Raw genomic sequence first — 25906 nt, 5'->3', positions numbered from 1 at the left:
AAAAAAAACGTCCATGCATGTCTAATGCGAGGCCTTATGTAATCCAACTCCTTTAGTTAACTACACTGATCAAGTGTCTTCTTTCATCCAATTCATCATAGAGACTGAATCCATCTCAATTCACTCAATAGACCGAGGAAGACAATGAATGAACCTGCAAAATCTGCAGCCGTGCCCGGATGGTCCAGACAACGCCAATCTTTGCTCAAAACACACTTCCTGATTCACGACACCCGGCCAAGCCGACTAACTCAACTAGACAACGCTCTCCGGCTACTTTCTTCTCAGCCACAGCCATAACACTGCGTCAGCCTTATCTTCACCAGAATAGAAACAAGGCTGTTTTTCTTTACATCAGCATATATGACTTACGTTGATTTAACCCCAGCTTTTCCCTCAGACTACCGAATACCGTACCCACCCCGCAAAAACTGATAAGCAAACACCACGCGATCACGATCAACACGATGCCCCTACGAGAGATCCTACAGAAGAAGGATGATATCCATTACACCACAAACGGCCAGTATGCGACTGGCATGTCTGCCCCTATGAGCCCTCCCGGCCCCGCCGTGCCTGAGATCAGATTCGTCGCATCCGACACCACCACCTCCGACGAAATCATCACCAGCCCCGTTATCTTCGATGAAGATGACTACGACAGAAGACTCGATCCCTCGCGACCCTCCTCAGCCTCATCCTCACCCCGAAAATCCATGAACTTCCTTCGCCGATCGTCGCGCTCTCCATCCAACGAATTCTCAACCGAGGGTGCGACGTTAGCGTCTCCGACGTCTCCGACTGGTCGTCCGCGACGGTTATCGCAGTTATTGCATCTTGACCGGAGCGGTTCGAGGAGTCCGAGTCCCGTTTCCGCACATATACCGGCTGATTTGCCACATGTTGATGATGGATTGGGGGATGCGCAGGACCGGGAGGCACAGTGGGAGAAGAGGGCTACGGTTTTGGTTCAGAATCCGAATTTTGGGGGTGGGTTGTCGCCGAGTTCGTCGTTTTATGGTGATCAGTCAGGGTCGTCGTTTGGATCAGGGACGAGGTCGAGGAGTTCGAGTCGGGGGGCGGTTGATTCCACTGGAGATGTATGTGCAGCAATGCGAATGTTCGATTGCCTGGTGGTTAACGGGTGTAGATTGATATTCAAGAGGCGATTCGTCTTCACGAATCTGGAGGTACGGCACATAATTTACATCTACACGCAGCAAATACTGACATGCTATCACAGAACTAGAAGCCTCTACCAAAATGTTCGGCCAATTAGCAGACCCAAATGGCGCCAACCACGCCCTAAGCCAAGTCCTCTTTGGCCTCGCCTTACGGTACCTCCAATCCCTCTCCCCTCCCCAATACACCCATACTAATCAGTATAAAGGCACGGCTGGGGCTGCCCCCAAGACCCTTCACGCGCAATCACCTACCTCTCCGCCGCAGCCTCCAACTCCGCAAGCATAGAATCCGAAGCTCTCCAGGCCGGTTACAAAAAAGGCGGCGCGGCGAAAGGCGAGCTCGTTCTTGCCATCTTCGAACTTGCCAATTGCTTCCGCAACGGTTGGGGTGTTGCTAAGGATCCTGTCGCGGCGAGACAGTATTTCGAGACGGCGGCGAATTTGGGCGATACGGATGCTATGAACGAAGCTGCTTGGTGTTATTTGGAGGGGTTTGGGGGGAAGAAGGATAAGGTGCGTCGGGTCACCCCTGGGATCGGGGAGGCTTCTGTCCCTCGGGTTTTGATTTAAGATGCTAACCATACTCTTACAATTAGTTCACAGCCGCAAAGTACTACCGACTCGCTGAATCGAAAGGAAACAAAATAGTTGGGAATTCCTGGTACGTTTCCCCCCCCCTTCGTCTCCTAGCCAATAATCACCCCTCCATTCCCTCTCCCTAGCCATTGCTCCTCCCTAATCATGGAGTGTGATCTCAAACAATCCAAATAGTTGGCTCTCAACGCACCATCCACAAAACTGCTTATGCATCCCCATCACAATTCACAATCCACACTCCCTCCGCCAGCCACAACCCGACCCTACCCCTCATCAACCTTGTCGATCTTCGATTTGTATTGTGTGACTTCCATTCAGGCTGACATTTTATTTTCTTTTATGGCACAGGATCTGGAAAGATAAATATAATCCGAAATAGTAGCAAGGGCTATGTATTGCATCCATGTGGACATGGTCTATAATCCGTGATCCATGGGTCATTAGTTATCCGCTGACGCCGTGGCGCAGCATGTGTCTTATGTTTGCTATGTCATATCACGCATTTGCATTTAAAACTAAGTTAGCATTAATATTAGTTTACTATTAATATCTTTTCTTTTTCGAGGTCTCGTGTTTGCTATTATCCGCGAGACTTACCATATCTGGGTATGGGGATCATACGGCGAATCGCCCATAGGACGGAGTGCTCGATGATAAACAAAAAACACACCAAAAAAGGCAGGACCTTACGGCCCAATCTTACTATGAAGAAGTGAGGCTGGATTTGTTTGGAATTGGACTACGGATGTAGCCAATCTAATCTAACCTCTCGTACGGTGCTCTACGAAACGAAACAAGAACTATATCGGGAGAAAGAATCGAGAGTAAAAAGTAAATTTTTGTAACTGGAATACTGTAAATCCCAAATATCGAAATCGAAACAAATCATATATATAACATGAACAAAGGAAATATATTCAAAAGAATGAACGGGACCATACACAGGAGTCCACAGTATAAACATCATCAATCAATCAGTCATCATGATCTTCCCACGCTGGCCACACGTAGGCAAGAGACAACACAAGACAGATAGATAAATCAGTCGGCAATCTGACCGAAAATATATGACAGAAAAGAGCCATATCTCAGACACTCCTGTAAAGAGAATACCAGGTTTTACCCGTGGCACGTAGAGTTGAGTAGAGTAGGAAAAGCGAAAAAAGAAAGCACGATGACAATAGTGAAAATGAAAAACGAACAAAAAGCAAACGCAAACGCTTCGAATAATCAATCAAGCACATCATCATCAATCATAAGATAATCATCACAGGAATGCCGTTTTTTTTTTCTGGGTCGGCCTCATCAGATGCAAATCATGTCAAAACAAAACAAAACGAGATAGAAAAACAGAAAGAAGAAAAAAGGAAGAAAGAAACGAAAAGCTCAAAGCAAATCAATACAAAATAGAATGCAATCGCTTGCTAAAACAAAAAGCAATCCGTCCCGTAGTACCGTGTTCCTGGTTGTAAGTCATAAGACAGAAAAGGACATAACAATGCATTATTCTTCCAAAAAAAACCTTGCAAGGCTATTTAGGGTCATGAGAGAGGAGAAAAAAAAGGGTGAAAAGGAGGAGGGGCACGTTTAATCACGCGCGATCATCGAGGCACGGCGCTTTTTGCCCTCGTCTTTGGGGGCCGCACCGTAGTCTTGCACCATCCGCTGGAAGTCGCGAATCACCTTGGGAGGCACCCGATCCCACATGAGAGATCGAGAGTAGACGTCTGGTCGCGCAGATGCCTTGGGCGCGGCGTTGTTCCGCATGTTGCTCAAGGCCTGCTGAAGGTTGGAAGGCTGCTGGGATTTGTAGTCCACATGGGAGTCATCGAACGTGGTGAGGGAGTTGTACTGGTCAGCGTCGAGAGCAAAAGCCTGTTCCTGCTGCTGCTCCTTGGTTGGCATGGTCAGGGTGTTGTGAAGCTCGTCCAGGTTGCTCGTAGCTCCCGCGGTCAGCTGGGCCATCTCAGCACCGCTGATGGTCGTAGGGAGCGCAGCGCCCGCAGACGAAGAGGGCTGCTGGGCGAGCTCGGCCGGGGGCGAGTTCAAAACAGCCCTGAGAACATTGGCCGACTCGGCACGGTACTCCTCCGACATCTGAGGAACGGAGCGCTGGGAGAGCGAAGCACCGTTGGAAGCGATGAAAGCACCGAAGAGAAGGCACATGTAGAAGGCGTTCCAGCTGAAAGGAAGGTCGTTGCTGGCTTTCTCAGCGGTCTTCTCGTTGTTGTTGTTGTTGCTGTTGTTGTTCATCGACACAACCAAGGCAGCCGACTGTTCCATAGGAAGACCATTGGCCATGCTAAAGTCCTCCCAAGCACTGTTGTCCATGGTCAGGTTCTCAAAGTCGGAGAATTCGTGAGACATGGGCGCGGAGGGCTTGGGCTGACGCTCCAGCTTCTCGACGGTCTCCTTGAGGATGTTGTTCTTCTTGCGCAGGTCGGCGGTCTCGAGGGTGTGGGCACGGATCAGCTCGTCCTTCTCCATGTGGATGCTTTCGATGTACTGGGTGATCTGCTGCTGGGTGCCGATCCATTCGCTCTTCTCGCGGAGCAACTCAGCCTCACGGATCTTCATGCTCTGCAGGGCATCCTCGAGGTCGTTGATGACATGAGTGTACTGCTTCTTTTCCTCTTCGAGCTTTTCGGTGTGGAGCTTCTTCCGTTGACGCGAGTCAAGACTGGACGTGGTTAGTAAACATTCAAAGCACAAGGGAGGGTGGGGGCGGGGAACTTACGCAGCCTGACGGTTGCGGAGCAGACGCTTCTGTTGCTTCAACTCCTTGATCTCATCCTCGTTTGTGGACTGGCTGATGAGGTGGTCGATGTTACTCAACGTACGCTCAGCCGGGATCTCAAATCGAGCGTTCTTCTTCCGAATACCATCCCGACGGATACTCAGCGGGGAGGTGTGACGGTAGCTAGGACTCTTGTGTGCACGAGCAGCAGCATCGGGCATGTCAGTCGAAGCGGGCATCCAACCCTGGCTGGACTGGGGCGACATGGCAACGGCACCCGGGGCGGCAAAGGCCATGTTGCGGTAGGACATGGAGGGGAAGTTGATGGCACTCACGGGGCCGACAGCACCGCCAGTGAAGGGAGCAGAAGAGTTGCTGTCGAGCTCACCAGAGAAGTGGTCATAGAGGGCGGTCGGGGTGCAAGAACCCGATTCTCTCGATAGGGACCAGGGAGCGTGATGCCCGTAGGAGGTGGAAGAAGAAGCAGCCGTAGCAGCGGGATGAGGTGCGTCCAGACGCATGAAAGGGTTGGAGGGGGCGGAATCAAACATGGTATGCCCGACCTGCGAGTTGTGACGAGAGTGAGAGGAAGAGGAATAGTCGGACCAGATAGAATCCCGATGCGAGAAGGCGTCCTGGTCATACGACGAAGGGCGACGGTGATCGGAAATAGAGGAAGACAGTTCTGGAGAAGTCGTGGGATCGAGGATCTTATCATCCAACACACTCATCTCGTCCTCTTCGGGAAAGGAAGGTTTTGCCTCGAGGGCAGTAGGCGATTGTTGATAAAAGTCGAAGGAAGATGGCTGAGAATACCGGGCCATCTTTTTCAATCCCAGCAAGAATAGGAGGAGATGGAGATGGACGATGGAGTCGGATGGAGCAGGAAGAGGCGGTGTGTAAGAAAGAGAAAAAAAAAAAAAAAAAAAAGGATATATACAAAGGTGGGGTGATGGAGAAATGGAAGTTTCAAGGAAAAAAGGAAGAAAAATGAGAAACAAACACAATAAAAGCACCATAAAAGAAGAAGAGAAGAAAAGAGAATTCAGAGAAGAGAATCGGATCTCTTTTTTGATGTTGTACCACCGGTTGGACAGGAAGAAAGAGAGTTGAGGAGGAGGGGGCGAAAGAGAGGTAGATAAGTAGTAGAGCACTCTACATAATACACGAAAATACTGAATACTGAATATCAAAAGAATAATACTCGGTATCAGAGATGCGGATCAGTCACTAGCGGTCAAACAAAAATAAAATAAAATGCAACGAATTCTGAGAGCCTCCCGAGTTTGGCGAATGGCCGTGATTGGATGCTTTGTATGTGGTTTTGGGCAGACGTGCAGCGGGTATGTATAACTGGTACCAAGTCCGTTATAGTGTTGATTATGTAGTAGCAGGTAGCTCTAATGCTCTGCTGCTGTTTCGATGGACAGGAATACATTTACACTAACATCCATGTACCATGGTTCAGCATCATTTTAGCCCAATCTACTTTTCCAGTATGGTACTGGTATTACAGATCTTACACAGACCAAGAGATCTCATACGAGTCAGTTACCTAAGTTTGATCTGGAGTACTCTATTCTAGTACTGCATATTCCACTCTGTACAGAGTACTCTACTCATTAGTGAATATACAAGTAGTACTTTTGTACTTTTGTATAGCAGTAGATGCCCAAATGATCAGATGTCTGTGCCATGATCATGATCAACGTCGTATGTACAGTACGGTATTACAGGCGGGGCAGATCATGGTCAGCATCATCTTCACTCCCAGTATTCCGTACAAGTACTTCTGTACTCTATAGTAGAGACTGAACTGAGTCTATATCCATAGCACTCCATACTCATAGACTCTATTCTTACCAATAGCTATTGTAATACCTACCAGTAAACCACCACATCTGGTCAAGGGCCGGCCCGAGATCAATGATCCACTCCCGTTTGGGTTTAGTGGCTCGTGCTTTGCGTCCAACGGAAGCACAACACTCGCATCCACTGCACAGATCAATCACTAACCACCACGAGACTCTTTCCTTTTCATACAAGTAACAAGTAATAGGGCTATCGGGCTTGGCTTTAGGGCATCACTGCTTCTGCGGGGGGAGGGGGCTTGTATCGGTCCGTTCGGATGTCACGGCTTTTACCAATGCTGGCAGTTTCTGCAGGTATGTTCGGGGACTCGATAGCTAGCAATCAAGCAGGAGGAAGTACGCACTACAGACAAGGTACCAAAATAAGTGCCGGAAGTTAGGCAATCAATAAGCTTCAACTTTCTTACTCCCCTGCCGAATCATCTCCGTTCTACCCCCTCGTCAAAACTTGGGCAAGCTGACCAGCATCTCGGATCTGTCTGTGCGGTGCAGGTTCTTTCTGTCAGTCATGACGGCACTTGGTCAGTACGTACGGTCGGACGTACATACCAGACCTGCATGCAGGATCTCTACCATATGGATGGGATTTGCACGATGTTTACAAGTACATTACGAGTATGAATACTCCGGGCCCAGTCCGGAGTACCCTCGGTCGAGTGATCATTCCAAATCAGATTCCGTTCGGCTCTTAACATCCCCAACAGTATCTCTCGGTATTTCCGGCTTGTCTGCCAATTACAGTGTCACCTATTTTCGATTGACTGACAGAGACATGAAACATTTCCTCGATCAGCAAGTGTGACCCGTTCAGCTCAGCATCAGCATCAGCATCATTTTAGCATCACCGTCGCTGTCCACTGGTTTCCGGATCGGGTTAATCGAGGATAACGTTTGCCATTCTATGACAGGGGTGTGCTTGTATCTCAACGATAACCATAAAGGGTAAGTAAGCAGGATCTCCGGATTCGAGGATTTCTTCCGGAACCCCTCGGTTCGGCCGTACATTCTCAGCGATGGCGATGCTCAACCCCTGGATACAATACAAAATACAACAATCAAAAATCACCTCGTGATCTGAGGAATAAACAAACTCGAACTCGCCATCGACCCAAAAAAATAATAATAATAATAATAATAATAATGATAATATTAATAATAATAAATAGAATAAAATAAAACCTAACTCAAACCAAAGCGCGTCTTCTTCGCCCCCAAGCTCCTACTCCGACTCCTGCATACATTCCAGACCAACAGCCTCGGACCCGTCCGTCATACTTTTTCCCACTCCATACAGAGTACTCGCACGAGGAAACAGACTTTCGTAGCCGATGGCTGTAGATTAGCCATCCTGGCGGTGAACAGAACACTCCGATCCAATTGTAACGGTTTACTGGTTTCGGTGGACTCCAGATTCGCAAGGCCCCCTCGTAGCCCCCCATCTTAGCTTGGTTTTTGATATTAGCGATTTCCACTTTGAAGGGAGAATAGAGTTGGGGCTGAGGGAGAATCATTGATCTGCTTTTCTTTTTTTTTTTTTTTTTTTTTTTTCTAGATTGTGGGCGAGGGGCGAATATGTATTTATTGTATTGCTCTGTACTGCTCATTACGGAGTACAGAGATACTGAGCACAGTAAGGTACCGCTATCTCATCAACACCCACTATGTATCAACCTATCTCCTCCCCCAACTCGCATTTCCGAGCACGAAGTACAAGTACCCATACACATACACACACTCACGCATACACCCAAACGCAACCGCAACATACGCAATACACACACAAAGCTCTTGTCCTCCTACATCTGCAGCACCAGCAACAGCTACATGTACAGGTACATGTATATTATCATTGTTGCCCAATCTCAGATCTAAAGTACCTGTGCTCTGTATTTATCGATGTATTGGCTTACAGGGTCCCTGGTATTATCCATACCACGTTCGGAGTAGCTAGGCGTAGTTAAACGTGGGATGTATTCTTTCGCATAGATAGGATATCTAAATGTAGATCATTCATCTTCATCCAACTACAACCATGCCATAGCTATTACCAAGCGGAGTACGCTGTGCAATTACTCCGAATAAAAACTACTATGACGACTACCAGCCCGTAACTTGTACAACGTTTTCTACAAACATACAGGGAAACAATCCCATTGTCCCCTGTCCTATCCTCCATTCTCCATTCGCTATTCTCCATCCATCTCCATGCAGAGACACACTACAATACCGATCTGGCACAGATCAGACGAAAAACGAGGATGAAGACCTAACAAACAAGGCCACCAATCAATATGCCCCGATCGATCTGATCCGCTCAGCTGTACAGCAAAGAAAAGCGAATCGATACAGGACGCTGCTTATTTTCCAATTCTTTCTACTTTTGTGCTGACTTAATACTGATACAGCTGTTACTCACTGCATTGCAGCTTGAATCGGTCGATTAAACAGTTTCCATCATTCACACATTGCTTTACACACTTAGCTATGAAGTGGCATATCTTCTACGGTCATGTTATGAGGACCTCAGCGCATGGTCCGACAATTGGCTTTGTATTTCACATCTCTTTTTCGATCTCTTCATCGTCAACTACACCCTGTGTACTGTATTAGTCAATCTCGTCTCCCAGCTATAAAATGTTGTCCTTATCAGTCTATGGCAAGTTTGTTTGTACTTATTACATCATGGAACTCTTGACATCTCCCATAGAAAAGTAGGTCTGTAATCAACTTGTTTTCAAAAAATATATCACTCTCCAGAATGACCAAATTTGTCAGAAATCTAATCACCCAAGTCATCTCCGCTGGGATATTGTTATATCAGCCCCGAAAACACCCACGGCCCAGCACGGCTCATACCGCTGGTTTTTGACTAGAGACCAGTAAATTGAATACGGCAGTAGCAACATGGTATCAGTATCCATTATCTTTAGTACCTAGAAATAGCTCTTACGATGTGGCATTCAATCTCTAGCCCTAAGTCCATCTTATTCATCCGGCAATTAGATCAAATGGCTTCAAAGAAAAACACTTCATCTTTTATTATTATTATTATTATTTTATTATTATTTTTTTCTCGAAATATCTACTGGTATACACCGTACTCTTATTGAAAAGAAAAGAGTATTACTTCATCTGTATTATATGGGGTCAAGTGAAACAAGACCTCTAGCAAATTAACTATAGACTCAATTTGTTCTTAATTGGTCATAACGGCATTTTAACAGAATAATCGCTCAGTTTGACACTGGAAAGCATGCTGAACCCGCGTCTAACTTGGGCGCGTGTTGGAGAATCAAAGCAAATTTAGCTGGTTTCATTCTGGCAATCTAAGCTGTACTAACTAACGAACTCCTAAGAGACAAACGACACAATTTCCAATGCATTATTCATGCATTTCAAGAAGAGCCCGGATGTGTGCCTTCTTCTCGCCCTTGGCTCCTCGCTTCGTCTTTCTGTCCCCTGAGGCACATAATCAGACCAAAGTACTTGAGAGTTAGCCCCAGCTCCTTGGCAGCGCTCATTACAGGGCTTGCTGCTTCGATGCTCAGGCCGGACATCATGGTGTCATCAGCCCTATTCTTGACCTGCACCAACAGATAAGTGATGCTTTTCTTGTCCACGAAGCCCCCAATGGGTTTGATTGGAATTAAGAGGTCGGCGCTAGGGTATCTGGGTGGAAGTATAATGCCGGCCCCGCACGAGAAGGCAGCACGAATCGTGGACTTATCGGGCTGGTTGTAAATATGGACAAAATGGTTGCATACCATATATCCATTGGTCCAGATGTCCTGGAGTCCGTCTTTTCCTTTGATTTGATTAGCAACTTGTTGTCCGAAGCTGACCCCAAAAAGTAAACCAAAGAAGGCCTCGACCTTCATTAGGCGAGGTAGGCGGTCTCCTGTCGTTACCTGGGCAAGAACAACTGAAAATATGATGGTCATTGCGGCCACCAGCTCTCCGATGTCCCCAATGTCTATTGTCGCCCGTAAACAAGTTGCATGGAAAGCGTTCAAAGAGTCTAGCAGTCTTGGCCTGTGCGAGAGAAGCTGTATGGCGGCGTGCGCCAGAACAGGCTCACTAGGCTGTATTGTTTGGGTGAAAGTTCGGTCCTTGTTGATTGATATGATATACCTGAGGTGCTCGGCGACGTATGCCTCGCCCATGGATTGGCCGGTGATCAGAAATCTTACACAGTACGAAAGAAGCGCGAGGGAAGGGGCTTGTGATATCTTGGCTTTTGCTAGGCTCGAAACATCGTTCAAATTTTCTCCAGCCTCAAAAAAGTCTGCCCACAGAGGCTGGCCGAGGGAGAAAAGCTAGTGTCGTGTTTGATTGGAGCTTGTAAAATCAAGGCCAGTGTAGCCCTTATGGCCCCACACATCAAATGTGTTCAGGGCAAAAATAGGCGAAAATAGTTCACCAATGTAATCCGTCGATGGTCTTTCCTTCATGCTGGGATCTTGTAGTACCGAAGGCGAGAAATTGATAATCCTCGACGTTGTGTCTAACAAAACGCCAAACAAATGTCTGTAATCATCAAATAAGTCTCTCAGGGCATGCCTGAAAGCACGGAAAATCGATAAGTCGTCATTGTCTAACAATGAACGGGCTTCGTCTAAGCAAACAATAATCTCTGATGATGGGGCTTCTAGAGCGTTACTCCTAAATCCATTCGGTAGTAGAAAGCAGAGGGTGCTCAGATGTTGTGCCCGCTCATTTAGCAATTTAGGATGATCCAGTAGGTCATTGACCGAGATCCCTTTTCCGTAGAGTCGTTCAATGAACGAGACAAATCCATTGCCATACTTGTGGGCGCAGTTCACATCCACTTGAATCTCATAAAACTGGGCCGGTGAGATCTGATGAGAGCGACAGGCCTCGATGTCGATTATCATCCCAATCATTGCTACTTTCCAGCAATGTACTTGATGTTCCCTTAGATTTGGATGTCTGTCGTAGTTCCTTTTATTGTGAAATTTATATATAGCTCCGCTATAGCAAATTCATGTACGGAGTATAGAGTAGAAGACTGCATTAACCTTGAATGCTAGTTCCTTAAAAAAGAAAAGAGAAGAAAATAGATACTGGACTACAGACAAACGTGCTCAAACAATCAAAGCAATGCAACAAATGAACGACCCATTCAATACGCTACCTAATCAATAAAAAAGGTATCGATACGGATACATAACAAAACCAATAAACGCTCCCAAGCAACTTCCAATGTTCATGCAGCTCGTTGCAACGTGGTGGGTATCCGCCTCCATCGGGTATACATGTCGTGGCACCGGCCCGGGTCCATCGTACAGAGACGTATCTACAGTTAGTATGCAGTAAGAACTAAAAATGGACAAAATCCTGCTGCTGCGAAAGCTCGCCAGTGTCGACGCCCTCGATGAATTCCGGATCTTCATCGCCTGAGTCGACGTCATCAGAGTCGATCTCGTCGTATTCTTCTTCCTCACTGGAGGCATCGGACTCATCATCCTGGGGCCCTTCCGCTCTGATGGCTGCATTCTTCATTTGACCCGCCCGGTCCACATGAGGCAGACGGCAATGTTTCCTGTTGCAAACTCCAGTGTTGGCGTAATCGGGACACTCGTTCACGTGGCGCTCTTCGCAGTCCGCCCCCTTCTCACAGTAGCCCAGATTTGCGAAATTCCTGCAGACAGGTGCGCCAGGCGTCACCCGGACGTGAGCATACGGGCACTCCGGGTTCGCGCAGCGACCCCGAAGGAAGTGCAGACAAGTAGGGGATCTGTGGGGCGATGGTTGATGGGAAAGATCGCAATCAATACCTGCGCTGCATTTTCCATGCAGGAATTCTTTGCAAATAGCGACTTTGTTTGGATCGTGGATATAGAAGCACGACGGCCCTTTGTAGCAGGTACCTGGTCAGGGAATCAGTATAGATATCAACAAACTAAAAACATGAAATGACGAAGAAAGAAAAGAAAGAAAATGTCGGCCTTGAGGGAATTGGGTACCCGTCGTAGTAAATCTCTTGCAAAGTTCATTCTTCTTCTTGACCGTCGTGGGGTTCCTATATGCACCGTGAGTGTTTGATTCACAAAATCGAGTAGTAAACCGCCACCTTTTCGAAGTCACCGCACCAAGTCGATGAAGATTTCCATTCTTGCTCCGGACAAACGTGACACCCGCAACGGAGACTCTCTTCGGCGTATTGTTGGCGGTATTCGGATCATCTGGTGCTCCTGGTAAGCCAGTCCTCGAATAACACATCATATCAGAATCATCGGGAGTCGCACTGGACATGCGGATCAATTTGCTTCCGCCTCTTGCTATCCTAAACGGAATATCATTGAAGAAAAGCTGATACCCCGCTGGATGAGCAGCAGCGGCCGGCGCAGCAGCAACAGTCGGAGGCGGGAACTGTCTTCCAACACCCTGAGCGTAGCTGAGCACCTTGGCCTGTTCGACCTGGGTCTTTTTCTGCGCCTTTGCCTTGCGGGTATCCTCCATCGCTTTCGCCCTCGTCTGCGCTTCCTTGTCGTAGACGGCCGAGTTGATCAGTTGCATATGGCGATCGCGTTTCGCAACCCATCCGTTGGACGTCGATGTCGGTGCCTCGTTGTTCTCTGTCGCAGGAGCACCAGGTGTAGATGCGGGAGTCGAGCCAGAGGATTGTCCTGGCCCCGCCGTGTTATTCAAGACCAAGGTCCGGTGACGATGGGGTGCAGGTCGTCCCCGCGGCGCGTAGGGTCGTCCTCGATACGGTGCCCAGCGAGAGGTGTCATGGCGCGTCGCGTAGGGAGCTGGGGCGAACTCGTTCTGGCCTTGTGTGGATTGGTTCTTGTGTCGATTGATCTGGCCTAAAAGAATGCACGGTTCAGATGAGCGAGTGCGCACAAGTAAATAAAAGTTGCATCGTTCAGCTTACCAGCAAGCTGGCTGATTTTGGACAATAAATCTTGGTCTTCGGACATATTGGGTATATATCGGATACCACTCTTGGTTTTTTTATTTTTATTTTTATTTTTTTTCAACGAGATACCTCCTCTTTCAAAATTGTTTGCGGTGGGCGCAGCGTAGATGCTGATGATGCAGCCCGCAGGAGAGGCAAGTGCTGTGGCGGTCAAAATCACGTGGTCTACAGTTCTGCTCATTACCCCATAGGGAAACGGTCATGAAGGAAAGATTCAGAGTATGAAAGAGAATCCATTAAATATCTAGTCCAGATGCCCGCCATATACGATCCAACCAATATAAACGCCGTAATCTGCTTATATGCTACATATAGAACCCCCATCCACGACACTAGGCCACATTCTCAAACTGCATCTCTTCGTCCGGATCCTCATCAGAAACATCGTCCATGTTCAAATCGGCTCCCGGTGCGGCCTCGTCCTTGGCATCACCGTAGCCAAACGCATTTGCATAACTGCTTTCCTTGGCCTCAGGTTTCAACTCCCAGGTCATCGAAAAGTCACCAGATTTGACCAGATGCGCCACCATCTCCAGAGTCTGCTTGAGATATGCCTCTGGTTGCCGGAGTCGTGCCTTGAGCGCCTTAAATGGCCAATATTTGTATTCGCGGAAGCATTGGTAAACAAGATCCAGCAGTTCGTTTTGCGGCATACGGGTGGTTTTGTTTTCTTGTGCCTTGCCTTTGGCGGGTTTTGTTGCTTGCTGGAGGAAGTGTGAGATACAATGCTATACAGAATAGTAAAGACACCGCGAAACTTACCACAAAGGCACTCCTGTCTCCAGGCAACGCATTCCGCGGCTGGAGCAGCTTGCCTGGTACTTTGTCGATGAAGACGGTTTCGCGCTTGGGCTTGAGCGCCTCCAAAGCCTTCCTCTCTGAAATCATCCGGAACTCCTCGTTCTCGACAGGAAGAGTATTGAACTCCTCACCGACGCTTCCAACAAGACCCGTTCGTTCTGTATCCAGTCAGTCCTATGCTTTTCACAACCTATCGATGTCCAACGTACTTGGTACTGTCTTCCGAACATAAGGCTCCCATTTCTTCTTGAGATCCTTTTTCCGAGCTTCTCGTTTCATCGCTTCGTACAAAGCCGACCGCGTCTCCCCAAACGTGGCTAACCGATTCTCCACCCCAGGGATATCCTTCTCGGTAAAGACATATGTATTTTGCGTCGAATGCGTAGCTCCGGCGAGCATTGTTTGGCGTTGCAGGGTGTAGTCTTTGGGAATATCCCGGTTGTCTTCCCGTTCATTAATGCGCAAACTGACCTAGACAAGTCGGTATAACCATCAGCAACGCACAAGACAGAAATCAGTGCAGACGGAGTGAAAAACGCACCCGTTTAATATCATTCGGTTCCCCTTCTATCCTAATCGTCCCAACCTGAATCTCTTCATCGTCATCCAGCTTAGACCAATGCTCCCATAGCGACCGAGGAATCCGCGAAAGCCACACATTCTGTGTAGAGTTTGTGAAGTCCAAATCTCCCGCGTCTTCGTATAGATCGTCTTCATCATCAAACGAACCGATCCCCTCCTTGCTGTCCAGGTCGGGCTTAATATACGGCGAACCGTCCTCCTGCTTGACTTGGGACATGGCGGCGCAAACGGCGGGAAGTTAGAGCGTCGAAAATTTCCCGGTTATCTGAGGAGCGCAATGCGATGCGACTGCAAGGAATCGGCGTTCAAGGACGGTGAAGATCGGGAGTCGGGTTGCGATGGGAGTGATGTAGCGGTAGTAATAACAGTGGCTCGGCCTTGTCGCTGAGATGCAGAAGAACGCAGAAGTCGAAGGCGGTGGCGGCGCAGCACTTACTACTACAAGTACTACAAGTACTGTATGCTACGGAGTCTGTTGTCTGCTGTTAAATGTTGCTGAATAGAAGAATAGAATACTACTAAATGCAAAATAGCATTGTCCATAAAAGCCTATCCTTCCCACTCTTTTCCTTTTCCTCCTCATTTTTCTCTCTTCCTTGGTAGGAAATGATCAAATACCGAGGCCGATACAAGCAAACCACCAGCACGAGTAAAAGTGACCTAACCAACACACAAGGCAAAAAGAAAGAATAACATAGAATTAAAAAAGTAAATATGTATTTGCTCTGAAACTTTCACAAACAACAGGGCGATTGTTTGTATTGCTTTTATTTACCTGCACGACTTAAGCCTCAGCTCTTATCGATAAGCCAAGCTTCTATCCAACTGCCGCTCTCTTTATCACCATCACCACTCCACATCCCCCCATCCCGACAGACCATCCTCCTACGAGGCAAACTACAGATAAATGGCCTCCCAGAAAATTACCTCCGCTTTAGCGGAGATCGAAACCTCCGGAAACCCCCAAAACAAACTCCAACTCTACAACAACCTCCTCTCCGAAATCGTCACAACCTCATCCGAACACGAACTCGCCCAAGACCTCATCTACTACCTCGACTCCGTCCTGACCGAAGATATCAGTATTGTCGCAGCCCGTCCCATCCTCGATGCCTTTATCGCCACCTTGCAAAAACTCCCCGCAGAAACCAAGATCAAAGTGGGCCAGCATGCCGTGACACTGCTGCAGTCTCGTTCGACGTCGGTCGAGGAGCAGGATGCTCAGCTACGAGAGTTGTTGGCGGATGCATACGAGGCGGAAGAGGAGTATTCATTGGCAGCGAGGACGTTGCAGGGGATCCACGTTGATAGTTCGCAGCGGTTGGTTTCCGACTCGGCCAAGGTGCGGTTATGGATTCGGATTGTGCGGTTGTATCTCGAGGATGATGATACCACTAGTGCGGAGGCGTTCTTGAACCGGATTAAGAACCTACCAAGTAAAATCGATGACCATGAGTTGATGTTGCACTTCAAGCTCTCGCAGGCTCGGATTCTGGATGCTCGTCGTCGGTTCCTTGATGCTAGTCAGGAATACTTCAATGTGAGTCTGGCGGCTGGTGTCGATGAGAACGATCGCCTTCAGGCTCTTGCTGCGGCTATTCGGTGTGCTGTTCTTGCGCCTGCGGGACCCCAGCGTTCTCGTACTCTTTCTACGCTCTACAAGGATGACAGGGCTACATCAGTGGAAGAGTTTGGAATTCTAGAGAAGATGTTCCTGGATCGGCTTTTGAATGCGGAGGAGGTTGCTGCGTTTTCGGAACGGTTGGCCCCGCACCAGCTCGCACGGACGGCTGACGGCACGACGGTTTTGGATAAAGCGGTGGTCGAGCACAACCTGGTGGCAGCCAGCAAGCTGTACGAGAACATCAAGACGGACGCGCTGGGGGCTATTTTGGGTCTCAAAGAGAGCGGAGAGTTCACGGCCGGTGAGAAGGCGGAGGCGTATGCGGCGCGGATGGTCGAGCAGGAGCGGTTGAAAGGAAGTATTGATCAGATTGCGGGCGTCATCTACTTTGACTCGGGCAATGTCAGCACTGCGGCGCCGGGGCGACATATCCGGCAATGGGATGCGGGGGTTCAAGGACTGGCGGAAGATACAGAAAGAGTGGCTGCAAGTATTGTGGATGCATTTCCGGTAAGTCATTTACCATCTACAGTTTGTGCTTGATGCTAATATGGCATAGGATTTTGCTGCAGGACAGATGGTACATTAATGACATGTACGATTGCTGATGAAATGACGAAGATAATGGTCGTATGAAATTCAATTCAAAAAGGTTATCCGGCAAACATCAAATTGTCAACCTCTTCAAATCATGAGACATGCGCTTGCTTCATAAGGGTATTAATGTATAACAAAAGGTAAGGAAACATGAGTAGGATATATACACGAGCGTGGGGGTATTATAGTGAATGGGCGTGACAGTGAGTTGGATAAGAAATGAGAAAAATAGACAGGGTGAGGAAACGATGGACTATCGGATAGACTTGGCCGAGGCCGCATCCTGGGTAACATCGATTTCCGTTCGAACAGCGATTCCACCAGGGCTAGAAAGATCGAGTTTCGAATCAGCAGGGTAAGCAATAGTCTCAGTCTCCTTCCGTGTCTCAGGCCGCGAAAGAATACCCTCCTCCATCTTGATATAGTAATCGATACCCGGCGATCTGGGACCCGTGGAAGTCGCAAAATGCGACGCACTGGTGGACAGATAGTACGGTGCCGTACCATATCCATACTTCTGCTTCGACGAGCCGCCGGGGAACCTAAGTTTTGGGAACAGGCCACGGATAATCGGCAAACAGGAACAGATCAGACCAATGGATGGCTCGATATGCGTCCACAATGTCGCTTGGTACACGGTATACGTGGTATCGGCGGGATTAATCCAAAACAGCACGACGATACGATAGATACTCGCAAAGCAAACGAAGATACCCAACGCAAAGACACCATTCAGCGCAAGCTTATCCTGCCACGCACGCTGCAAATTCCAAATCATCGGCACGGGCAGCGCAAGAATCACAAAATCGATAACGACGTTGAAGACCTGGTTCACGACGAGGAACTCGTTCTGGTCGAAACATTTGCCGTCGACGCGGGGGTCCCAGAAGGATTTGATAGGGCGGCACTGCAGGCCACAGGCGATGATGATGCCCGCGGCCCAGGTGACGATGAGGGTGTTGAGGGCGAAGGTCATGTGTTGGAATTTGGGGGTTGTGAAGACGCGGCGGTAGAAGCAGATGATGGAGGTTTTGATGGCGGGGCAGAGGAGGAAGTAGGTGAATTGGTTTGCGAGGAAGATCTTGCCGAAGTTGAGCATGGTTGTCATGTCGAGGTCGGCTTGGTGTTTGCCGTCGCCACCGATTGTGCACCCTGTTGTTGTCAGTATTTGTTCTTGGTTGTGGATGGATGGATTGCTGCTAGACTCACATAAACCTAACTCGATCAACATGGCAAACAGGAGGCCCATCGAAACGAAACACAGATAATCGTCAATCCCGAATCGGACCTGACGCTTGAACCGGGCGTACACTCGCAGGAGGACTGCGAGGAACGAGATGCCGACCAGGACCGTGACGATGGCGACCATCTCGGCCCCTCTGTAGTTGAGGGAAGGCATTTTCTTTTTCTTTTGGAGGGATATGTTTAAAGGAGCGACTTTTTGAAAGATAAGGAGCGTGATCAATGATAACGGTTAAATGGGCAATATCAAGAGCATGCGGGTTGATCTGCCCATGCCCTGTATTGTATTCTCCACCGTTAATGTGAATGGGGTACAAACAAGAAGACTCCGGACAATCCGGAGGAAGATTAACAAGAGAATCTTGGGGGAAGGAAAAAAGAAAAGAGAGAGACAGAAGAGGGGGAAAGAGCCTACATATTGCCCTGATCAAAACCACAATGACTACATAGGTACCCTGGTTCAGCGCACTGCGAACGAAAGACTCCGCTATGGAGTCGCCAGCGTCACCACTGAAAAGAGAGAAAACTTTTATCATTCCTTTTTTTTTCTGCAAGTGCTCTACGAAAGAGTGGGTTCGAGGTTCGCACATCGGCCAGTGCTGTTGGCTGCTATCCCTTGTGTGGTCCAGTGGGATGAGGCAATGGGGTGCACTCAGCCAGAGATAGTCAAACAATTGTGGAATTGGCAGACGGGACTAACGAAGTCAATTTGGGACCTCGTGGGCTGCCGATCCATGGATTTGATATCGATGCAATTTTCAGATTCCGGAGCGCGTTAATGTGCATGTGTCAGTGGTATTCTACATTATGCAGTCTGCAACTGCTGAAGAAAACCCTTGAATGTGGATTCTACACGACTCGATGTATCATTCAGTTCGACACGCCACCACGTGTGAATCGAACGGTGGAACAAGACCCGCTGATTGATAAATGTGCGCCGAGGCAGGGTACTTGGCGAACACCCTGATACAAACACCGTAGACCTCCGGAGTTTTGATATTTGTCTTGTATTTGTGTGTTCTGAATATTTGCACAGACCGAGACCACGGATTTCACTCAATGGTTTCATGGTTCAGTTATCCCATATCTGTGTACTATCAACCTTGTAACCTACACTCCAGATAATCCTCTCAGTCCTGAACACGATCGTCGCCCCTTGATCCCGCAAAAGTCAAGTCGCCCAACCACCAACGCGTACACAGTGGGCCACTCAATTTCTGTCCCTCCTTGCCCTTTGGGGAAAGAGGGTAGGCCATTTTTGACCGCAATTCTGCTGATGCCTTTCCCTCCGGGGTGAGGTGAAGGGGATAACGACCCTTTTTCTCTCTACGTACCGTACTGTCGTTGTCACTGTCAATTAGTGCAGTACACTCTATCGAGATGACAAACTGTCAACCAAAAGCAATTCTGCCCTAGGCCAACTCTCAGTGGTTGCCGAAAGTCTATCGGCAGCCTAGGGAACCTTGGAACCGGGCGGATTGAATTGGGTTCAATGGTTAGTTACAGGTCGAGGCAGCTGAGACTTTGTTTTATCGTTTTATTGACAGAACTATCACCTTGTAAAACACGTCCTCAATTGTGTGCTCTAGATTTTTATAATTTTGTGCTCGGGGGATTACCGGATCGGCTATATTCCGTTGTTGAACAGTGCTGTCCGGTGTGGCGTGAGGCTGGCACATTCTGCCACATTTTTGTGTCCCTCTGAAGAACCATGGATGGCACATGGTACTACTATTCAACATCGGCCAGGAAGGGAAATCCCCGTTGTTAAACGAGTTTATGGGCTTTCCGGGGTTGCCGGGAGGGGATCATTAGTGAGTGTCCATGGTGCTGTGGGTTATGCTGACGAGGCCCCGGAATGAGCATCGTTAGCGAGTGATAATGAATAATTTACTCGCGGTACCCTAGAAATAAGCATTCAGTAGTGTGTAAATACTGAACAATATCCTTTTGGATGGTGAAGTCATTGCGCTGCTACTTTCCCATTCCGGATGCACTAGGGCCCTATTCAGTGCGGAAAACCAATGGCTTGGGACGAGACCCGCTTAATTGACCAATTTGATAAGAAAAAGAAACCACTGACAGCTTGGTCCAACATTGCATATTGCATTGCATTGCATGATTCCAGGGGTTCTCGCACGCCTGACGAACAAAAGCAAAAGCAGACAAGCACATTAAAGCACCGACCCTGGCAAAACCTTCCGTCGCGCTCACTAACTAGTTCAACGGTCGAACGCGATGATCCCCTCGTAGTCAACTTTCGGAATCACCAGCTTAATTACTCGGAATTATGCGAGCACTGAACCGAGCTGCACTGTATCCTAGTATTGCCCCGTTTACACTCGCTGGCATCACCTCGGCAGTTGATCGCCGCCCCTATCCCGCGACTAACGCTTGTCCGGAGTGGACCGCGATTGAAAAAAAAAAAATTTTTTCTTTCCTCTTTAGGAGTACCTTGTGTAAATGGTGGGGGGGGGTTTCAATGCTTTCTGCAGAATGTTGGAGATTTGGGGTACATATGGGTATGTATGGACGAAACGAGTTAAGTTAACGGATGCTGTTTATCATGGACCGATTGAATTAGGAGCCCCTTTTTGCTGTCAATGTCGTTGATAAAGATACCCCACATGACAGATGTTGTTAGCCTTGGTACCCTGTGCATTATGTGCTAGTAATTCTTGGTAGAACTGCTAGTACAGAGTACACTGAATTATATCAATTACAAACCCCAGTAGAGGTTAACTCCGTGCTCTACACCATTGCATACTATACCCATAGAATAGGGGGAAAAATGTCCCTCCCAACAGTCCCCCTCATCATCAACGGCGTCGAGGAATACAACCCCTCCGCCTCCTTCGCCGTAACCAGTCCCTACACAAACCAACCCTGCTGGACCGCCGCCGCCGCATCCCCCGCCGATGCCCTCCGCGCTGTCGATTCCGCCTCCGCCGCATTCCCTACCTGGTCCGCGACAAAACCGGCCGTCCGCCGCGGCATCCTCCTGAAAGCAGCTGATATTCTGGAGAAGAATCTGGAGCGCAATGCGGGGTTTATGCAAGCGGAGATGGGGGCTGACGTTGGTGCTTCGCAGATGTTTGTGGCGCCGTTGGGGATTCGTATGTTGAGGGATCTTGCGGGGCGGATTGCGTCGATTTGTGGGAGTGTGCCGGTTGTGGAGGATGAGGGGCAGAGTGCGATGGTTATTAAGGAGCCGATGGGGGTGATTTTGGGGATTGTGCCTTGGTAATCCTTCCTTTCTACGATTTTCGCGTTTTTGAGATGTGTTACTGATGAGTGAAAGGAATGCGCCGTATGTCTTTGGCATCCGCTCCGCCGCGTGCGCTCTCGCCGCGGGCAACACTACCATTCTTAAATCCTCCGAACAAACCCCACGCTGCTACTGGGCTATCGTGCAGGCTCTACATGAAGCTGGTTTGCCAGCTGGCTGTCTCAACCTGATCTCCTGCCGTCCCCAGGATGCCCCCGAAGTCGTCAACACGATGATCGAGCACCCCGCCATGCGCAAGGTCAATTTCACAGGAAGCACGGTGGTGGGACGCAAGATTGCGCGCGCTTGCGGAGAGAATCTGAAGCCGTGCTTGATGGAATTGGGAGGGAAGAATAGCGCGATTGTGTGCGCGGATGCGAATATCGAGACGGCTGTTAAGGGTGTGTTGGCGGGTGCTTTGCTCAACGTACGTACCCTATACTTCTACGCTGTGTCTACAACATGTACTGACCGTTTAGTCCGGCCAAATCTGCATGTCAACAGACCGCATCCTCGTCCACGCCGACATCGCCCCAACCTTCATGGCCGCCCTCAAAACCGCCCTAACCACATCCGCCGATCCCGCCTCCCCACCCCCAACTCTCGTCAACCAAGCCTCCAAAACCCGTGTCGAAAGGCTCATCACAAGCGCGCTCGACTCAGGCGCCTACCCCCTCAGCGGCTCAGCAGAGATCCCCCAATCGGACTCCTGCGTGCGCATGCCACCGGTCATTCTGGGCGGTGTTAAGGAGGACATGGCTGTCTGGCAGGAAGAGAACTTTGCGTCGCTGGCTGCGTGTATGGTTGTTGGGAGTGATAAGGAGGCTATAAGGATTGCGAACTCGAGCGGGTATGGGTTGTCTGCGTCGGTGTTTACGGAGGATTTGAGGAAGGCGTTTGGGATGGCGAGGAAGATTCAGTCTGGGTAGGTCCTCCCTCCGTTCTCTGCTTTTTTGATTAAGTTGATGCTAATGAGCGCAGGGCGGTGCATATCAATAGCATGACGATCCAGGATGAACCGGCGCTGCCACATGGTGGTGTCAAGGCGAGTGGATGGGGACGGTTTAATACGGAGATGGGACTGGAGGAGTTTTTGGTGACCAAGAGTGTGACTTGGATGGATTAATGTATATAATGGATATGGTACCTTTTGACGTCCCTTGTCTTGAATTGAGATGTGGCAAGACTGCGGGAACGAAACATTGTATAGAGTATCTCTTCCCTGGATCTTTACTGAATTGACCAAGGGTGAAGTTGGAGATGTCCGTGGCAAGTCTGGCATGTAGTTAAATATATCTTCGCTTCCACAGTAACGATAGCCACAATAATAACATAAAAGCGTCTCTACAATCCACATCTCTCATTTAAAATTGATATTCAACTGTCCAAATCCAGCACGGAATTCCCAACCCCGGCAAATGCCCCCCCAAACCAGTAACTTCAAACCCCGCAAATACCAATGACGTCTTTTCCGGCTTCTGTTCATGTGACCAATAACCGATATTACATACGCGGTATGGGATACGTGGTAAATACTAAACCCCGGAATATAGGGGAATATCTGGGGTAAACAGAGAATACTCCAGTTTTAACACGGAGATTTAAATGTGGAATAAACACGGGAGAGGGTGGTGAATGTAATCGGGGCATTGGGATAGGTCGAGATGCTTAGAATTAGGGGATGCTGAGTGGTGCTCGGACCGAGGTTGGGATGGCCCGATGGGAAAGTCCGGGGTAATGCGATCATTCAAGATGTGCACCACTGCGTTTGTATGGGCGATATCTACGGATACAATACGAAGAATGGTATATAGGAGAGATATTTTATATAGCAATAAAATAAAGCAATAAAATAATAGAATATGAGTGGAAATGGTTCTTTTTTGTAGCCATACTGAGTATACATCATTGTACACAGTGGTCAGACCAAGTGACCAGGATAATCAGTACAAAGTACAGGTATGACCAGACGAATAACGCAGTCGTAAGCGACATGTGAAATGCATTTAACATGTGAACTAACTTACTATACTATTATGTACAGGTCTATCAGTACTCGGGATAATGTCCCCCGAGAGTTCAAGAGCACAAAACAGATAGCTATAGCACATTTCAGAGCTATAGAGCTATAACAAATCGAGCATTTCTCTATTCTACGGAGTACTCCATAACAATACTGGAACGTAAAGAATCGGAGAGAAGCCCGTACGTACCGTTTCGGTCGGTAGAGCAGCCTCGGCCGATAGAGAGCGTCGGCTTCTGAACCTTGGATCTCCTCCGCCCCCGGATCACCCATTAAAAGAGCGTGTCGCACTCTTCCTCTTCCCTCTGGCATTCTTCTTTTACTACTCCGTATCACTCTTTACTCTATACCTAATCATCCACAATGGCAGCCCCCCCAAGAGTCATCGTCGTCGGTGGTGGATGTACGTGATCTCTCTTCTTCGCAGAATCGTACGTTGCTGACCATTGCAGTGTCCGGTCTCAGTGCCGCCCACACCGTCTACCTCAATGGTGGAAACGTCCTCGTTCTCGATAAGCAGGGTAAGATAATCCATTTCCCCGGTCTCAAAACAATGCGCTGACTTTTCAGCCTTCTTTGGTGGTAACTCGACCAAGGCTACCTCCGGTATCAACGGCGCCCTCACTCGCACCCAGACGGACCTCGGTATCCAGGACAGCGTCAAGACCTTCTACGAAGACACCCTCAAATCTGCAAGAGACAAGGCCCGTCCCGAATTGATCAAGGTCCTTACATATAAGTCTGCTGCTGCTGTTGAGTGGCTTCAGGATGTCTTCAACCTCGATCTTACCCTTGTTTCGCGTCTTGGGTATGTCTACAATCCATCTCGGCCGAAAATGTACATAGCTAACCAGTTGAAGTGGTCACACCCAGCCCCGGACACATCGTGGCCACGATGCCAAGTTCCCCGGAATGGCCATCACATATGCGCTTATGCAGCGATTGGAAGAAATCAGCGAGCAGGAGCCCGACCGCGTCCAGATCGTGAAGAAGGCCCGTGTTACCAACATTAACAAGGATGGTAACCTTGTCACTGGTGTCACATATGAATTGAACGGCGAGTCGCAAGTCGCAGATGGTGTTGTCGTTCTCGCCACTGGTGGCTATGCCGCCGACTTTGGCAACAAGTCCCTCCTGCAGGAGCACCGCCCAGATACCTTTGCCCTGTCCAGTACCAACGGTGCCCACGCTACCGGTGATGGTCAGAAGATGTTGATGGAGATTGGTGCCAACGGCATTGATATGGACAAGGTCCAGGTCCACCCCACTGGTCTTGTCGACCCCAAGGACCCTGAGGCCAAGTTCAAGTTCCTGGCTGCTGAAGCCCTCCGTGGTGAGGGTGGTCTTCTGCTCAACTCGGATGGTGACCGGTTCTCCGACGAGCTGGGTCACCGTGACTACGTCTCGGGCCAGATGTGGAAGGAGAAGGAGAAGAGCAAGTGGCCCATCCGTCTCATCCTTAACAGCAAGGCTTCCAACGTTCTGGACTTCCACACCCGTCACTACGCTGGCCGTGGTCTGATGCGGAAGATGACCGGCCAGGAGCTGGCCAAGGAGATTGGCTGCGGTCCCCAGAAGCTGCAGAAGACCTTTGACGACTACAACGCCATCGCTGATGGCAAGAAGAAGGACCCCTGGGCCAAGCGCTTCTTCCACAACGGGCCCTTCGCCGTCGACGACACCTTCCACGTCGCTCTCATGGAGCCTGTTCTGCACTTCACCATGGGTGGTATCGAGATCAACGAGCACGCCCAGGTCCTCAACTCGGAGCAAGCCCCCTTCGAGGGTCTCTACGCCTGCGGTGAACTTGCCGGTGGTGTCCACGGTGCCAACCGTCTGGGTGGCTCTTCTCTGCTGGGCTGTGTCGTCTATGGTCGTGTGGCCGGCGACAGCGCCAGCCAGCACCTATTCAAGAAGCTGATCACCGGCGGCGCCTCGACCGCCCAGAGCCGTCTGGGCCAGATCTCCCTGCACATCGACCCCGCCACCCCCGGCAAGATCGCCATTGAATGGAGCGGCGCTGCCGCTGCCTCTGGCGCCGGCAGTGCTCCCGTCGGCTCTGGCGCTACCCCCGAGGTCGCCGCCGCTACCGCCAGTGCATCACCAGCCAACGCCGCCGCCGCCAGCCAGCAGGCCTCCAAGCCCACGCCCCCCAAGCCGTTCGAAGTCCCCGAGAAGGAGTTCACGATGGAAGAGGTCGCCGAGCACAACAAGAAAGATGACCTCTGGATCGTCGTCAAGGGCTGCGTGCTGGACGTGACCAACTGGCTCGACGAGCACCCTGGTGGCGCTAACGCTCTGTTTAACTTCATGGGCCGTGATGCTACGGAGGAATTCGCCATGCTGCACGACGATGAGGTTGTTCCTAAGTACGCTGGGCATATTGTCATTGGTCGTGTTAAGGGCCAGACTCCTAGTTTGGAGTTCTAAAAAT

General features: G+C 49.3%; 9 protein-coding genes across 9 annotated transcripts; 4 read left to right on the top strand and 5 right to left on the bottom strand.

Annotated features, from left to right (window-relative positions):
* Positions 1-241: 241 nt before the first annotated feature.
* On the top strand, positions 242-2127 carry ASPGLDRAFT_46574 (tetratricopeptide repeat protein). Its single transcript, XM_022546474.1, has 5 exons — positions 242-1100; positions 1151-1190; positions 1244-1337; positions 1391-1697; positions 1781-2127. Exons 1-5 carry the CDS (start codon positions 468-470, stop codon positions 1904-1906), a joined length of 1200 nt encoding a protein of 399 aa, XP_022401374.1. The 5' UTR covers positions 242-467; the 3' UTR covers positions 1907-2127.
* A 1241-nt stretch (positions 2128-3368) lies between these two features.
* Positions 3369-5342, bottom strand: ASPGLDRAFT_66212 (putative bZIP transcription factor; the record flags this gene model as incomplete). The annotated part of the gene is made up of 2 exons (XM_022548993.1): positions 3369-4461; positions 4519-5342. 2 exons carry the CDS (start codon positions 5340-5342, stop codon positions 3369-3371), a joined length of 1917 nt encoding a protein of 638 aa, XP_022401373.1.
* Positions 5343-9784: 4442 nt separating this feature from the next.
* Positions 9785-11293, bottom strand: ASPGLDRAFT_25347 (uncharacterized protein; the record flags this gene model as incomplete). The annotated part of the gene is made up of 2 exons (XM_022543478.1): positions 9785-10705; positions 10769-11293. The coding sequence occupies 2 exons, from the start codon at positions 11291-11293 to the stop codon at positions 9785-9787; spliced, it is 1446 nt and encodes a 481-aa protein (XP_022401372.1).
* Positions 11294-11473: 180 nt separating this feature from the next.
* Positions 11474-13429, bottom strand: ASPGLDRAFT_46565 (CCCH zinc finger protein). The gene is made up of 5 exons (XM_022546473.1): positions 13291-13429; positions 12659-13222; positions 12484-12595; positions 12377-12432; positions 11474-12280 (listed from the first exon to the last, which is right to left on the bottom strand). The coding sequence occupies exons 1-5, from the start codon at positions 13334-13336 to the stop codon at positions 11730-11732; spliced, it is 1329 nt and encodes a 442-aa protein (XP_022401371.1). The 5' UTR covers positions 13337-13429; the 3' UTR covers positions 11474-11729.
* A 121-nt stretch (positions 13430-13550) lies between these two features.
* Positions 13551-15125, bottom strand: ASPGLDRAFT_170531 (transcription factor IIF subunit TFG2). Its single transcript, XM_022542716.1, has 4 exons — positions 14678-15125; positions 14346-14607; positions 14098-14294; positions 13551-14039 (listed from the first exon to the last, which is right to left on the bottom strand). The coding sequence occupies exons 1-4, from the start codon at positions 14933-14935 to the stop codon at positions 13668-13670; spliced, it is 1089 nt and encodes a 362-aa protein (XP_022401370.1). The 5' UTR covers positions 14936-15125; the 3' UTR covers positions 13551-13667.
* A 500-nt stretch (positions 15126-15625) lies between these two features.
* ASPGLDRAFT_66209 (PCI domain-containing protein) lies at positions 15626-16931 on the top strand (the record flags this gene model as incomplete). Its single annotated transcript, XM_022548992.1, has 2 exons — positions 15626-16852; positions 16902-16931. The coding sequence occupies 2 exons, from the start codon at positions 15626-15628 to the stop codon at positions 16929-16931; spliced, it is 1257 nt and encodes a 418-aa protein (XP_022401369.1).
* A 261-nt stretch (positions 16932-17192) lies between these two features.
* On the bottom strand, positions 17193-18701 carry ASPGLDRAFT_170525 (uncharacterized protein; the record flags this gene model as incomplete). The annotated part of the gene is made up of 2 exons (XM_022542715.1): positions 18149-18701; positions 17193-18091 (listed from the first exon to the last, which is right to left on the bottom strand). Exons 1-2 carry the CDS (start codon positions 18336-18338, stop codon positions 17193-17195), a joined length of 1089 nt encoding a protein of 362 aa, XP_022401368.1. The 5' UTR covers positions 18339-18701.
* A 2203-nt stretch (positions 18702-20904) lies between these two features.
* Positions 20905-22870, top strand: ASPGLDRAFT_46561 (aldehyde dehydrogenase). The gene is made up of 4 exons (XM_022546471.1): positions 20905-21424; positions 21483-21876; positions 21929-22374; positions 22431-22870. The coding sequence occupies exons 1-4, from the start codon at positions 20973-20975 to the stop codon at positions 22573-22575; spliced, it is 1437 nt and encodes a 478-aa protein (XP_022401367.1). The 5' UTR covers positions 20905-20972; the 3' UTR covers positions 22576-22870.
* Positions 22871-23835: 965 nt separating this feature from the next.
* osm1 (putative fumarate reductase Osm1) lies at positions 23836-25902 on the top strand (the record flags this gene model as incomplete). Its single annotated transcript, XM_022540565.1, has 4 exons — positions 23836-23875; positions 23925-23993; positions 24043-24280; positions 24333-25902. The coding sequence occupies 4 exons, from the start codon at positions 23836-23838 to the stop codon at positions 25900-25902; spliced, it is 1917 nt and encodes a 638-aa protein (XP_022401366.1).
* Positions 25903-25906: the final 4 nt, after the last annotated feature.

Source organism: Aspergillus glaucus (genome assembly GCF_001890805.1).
Source record: "Aspergillus glaucus CBS 516.65 unplaced genomic scaffold ASPGLscaffold_9, whole genome shotgun sequence".
Lineage (NCBI taxonomy): Eukaryota > Fungi > Ascomycota > Eurotiomycetes > Eurotiales > Aspergillaceae > Aspergillus > Aspergillus glaucus.
Note: the sequence above shows the minus strand (reverse complement) of the source record. Positions and strands in the feature narration are given on the sequence as shown.

Coding starts and splice junctions, on each gene's coding strand:
- ASPGLDRAFT_46574 (XM_022546474.1), top strand. CDS start 468: ATGCCCCTACGAGAGATCCTACAGAAGAAGGATGATATCCATTACACC. Junction 1,101..1,150: donor CGGTTGATTCCACTGGAGAT/GTATGTGCAGCA, acceptor TAACGGGTGTAG/ATTGATATTCAAGAGGCGAT. Junction 1,698..1,780: donor TTGGGGGGAAGAAGGATAAG/GTGCGTCGGGTC, acceptor TCTTACAATTAG/TTCACAGCCGCAAAGTACTA.
- ASPGLDRAFT_46565 (XM_022546473.1), bottom strand. CDS start 13,336: ATGTCCGAAGACCAAGATTTATTGTCCAAAATCAGCCAGCTTGCTG. Junction 13,223..13,290: donor CAAAATCAGCCAGCTTGCTG/GTAAGCTGAACG, acceptor GCATTCTTTTAG/GCCAGATCAATCGACACAAG. Junction 12,281..12,376: donor CAAGAGATTTACTACGACGG/GTACCCAATTCC, acceptor TTCCCTGACCAG/GTACCTGCTACAAAGGGCCG.
- ASPGLDRAFT_170531 (XM_022542716.1), bottom strand. CDS start 14,935: ATGTCCCAAGTCAAGCAGGAGGACGGTTCGCCGTATATTAAGCCCGAC. Junction 14,295..14,345: donor TGTTCGGAAGACAGTACCAA/GTACGTTGGACA, acceptor GACTGGATACAG/AACGAACGGGTCTTGTTGGA. Junction 14,040..14,097: donor GAGACAGGAGTGCCTTTGTG/GTAAGTTTCGCG, acceptor CACTTCCTCCAG/CAAGCAACAAAACCCGCCAA.
- ASPGLDRAFT_46561 (XM_022546471.1), top strand. CDS start 20,973: ATGTCCCTCCCAACAGTCCCCCTCATCATCAACGGCGTCGAGGAATAC. Junction 21,425..21,482: donor ATTTTGGGGATTGTGCCTTG/GTAATCCTTCCT, acceptor GATGAGTGAAAG/GAATGCGCCGTATGTCTTTG. Junction 21,877..21,928: donor TGGCGGGTGCTTTGCTCAAC/GTACGTACCCTA, acceptor CTGACCGTTTAG/TCCGGCCAAATCTGCATGTC.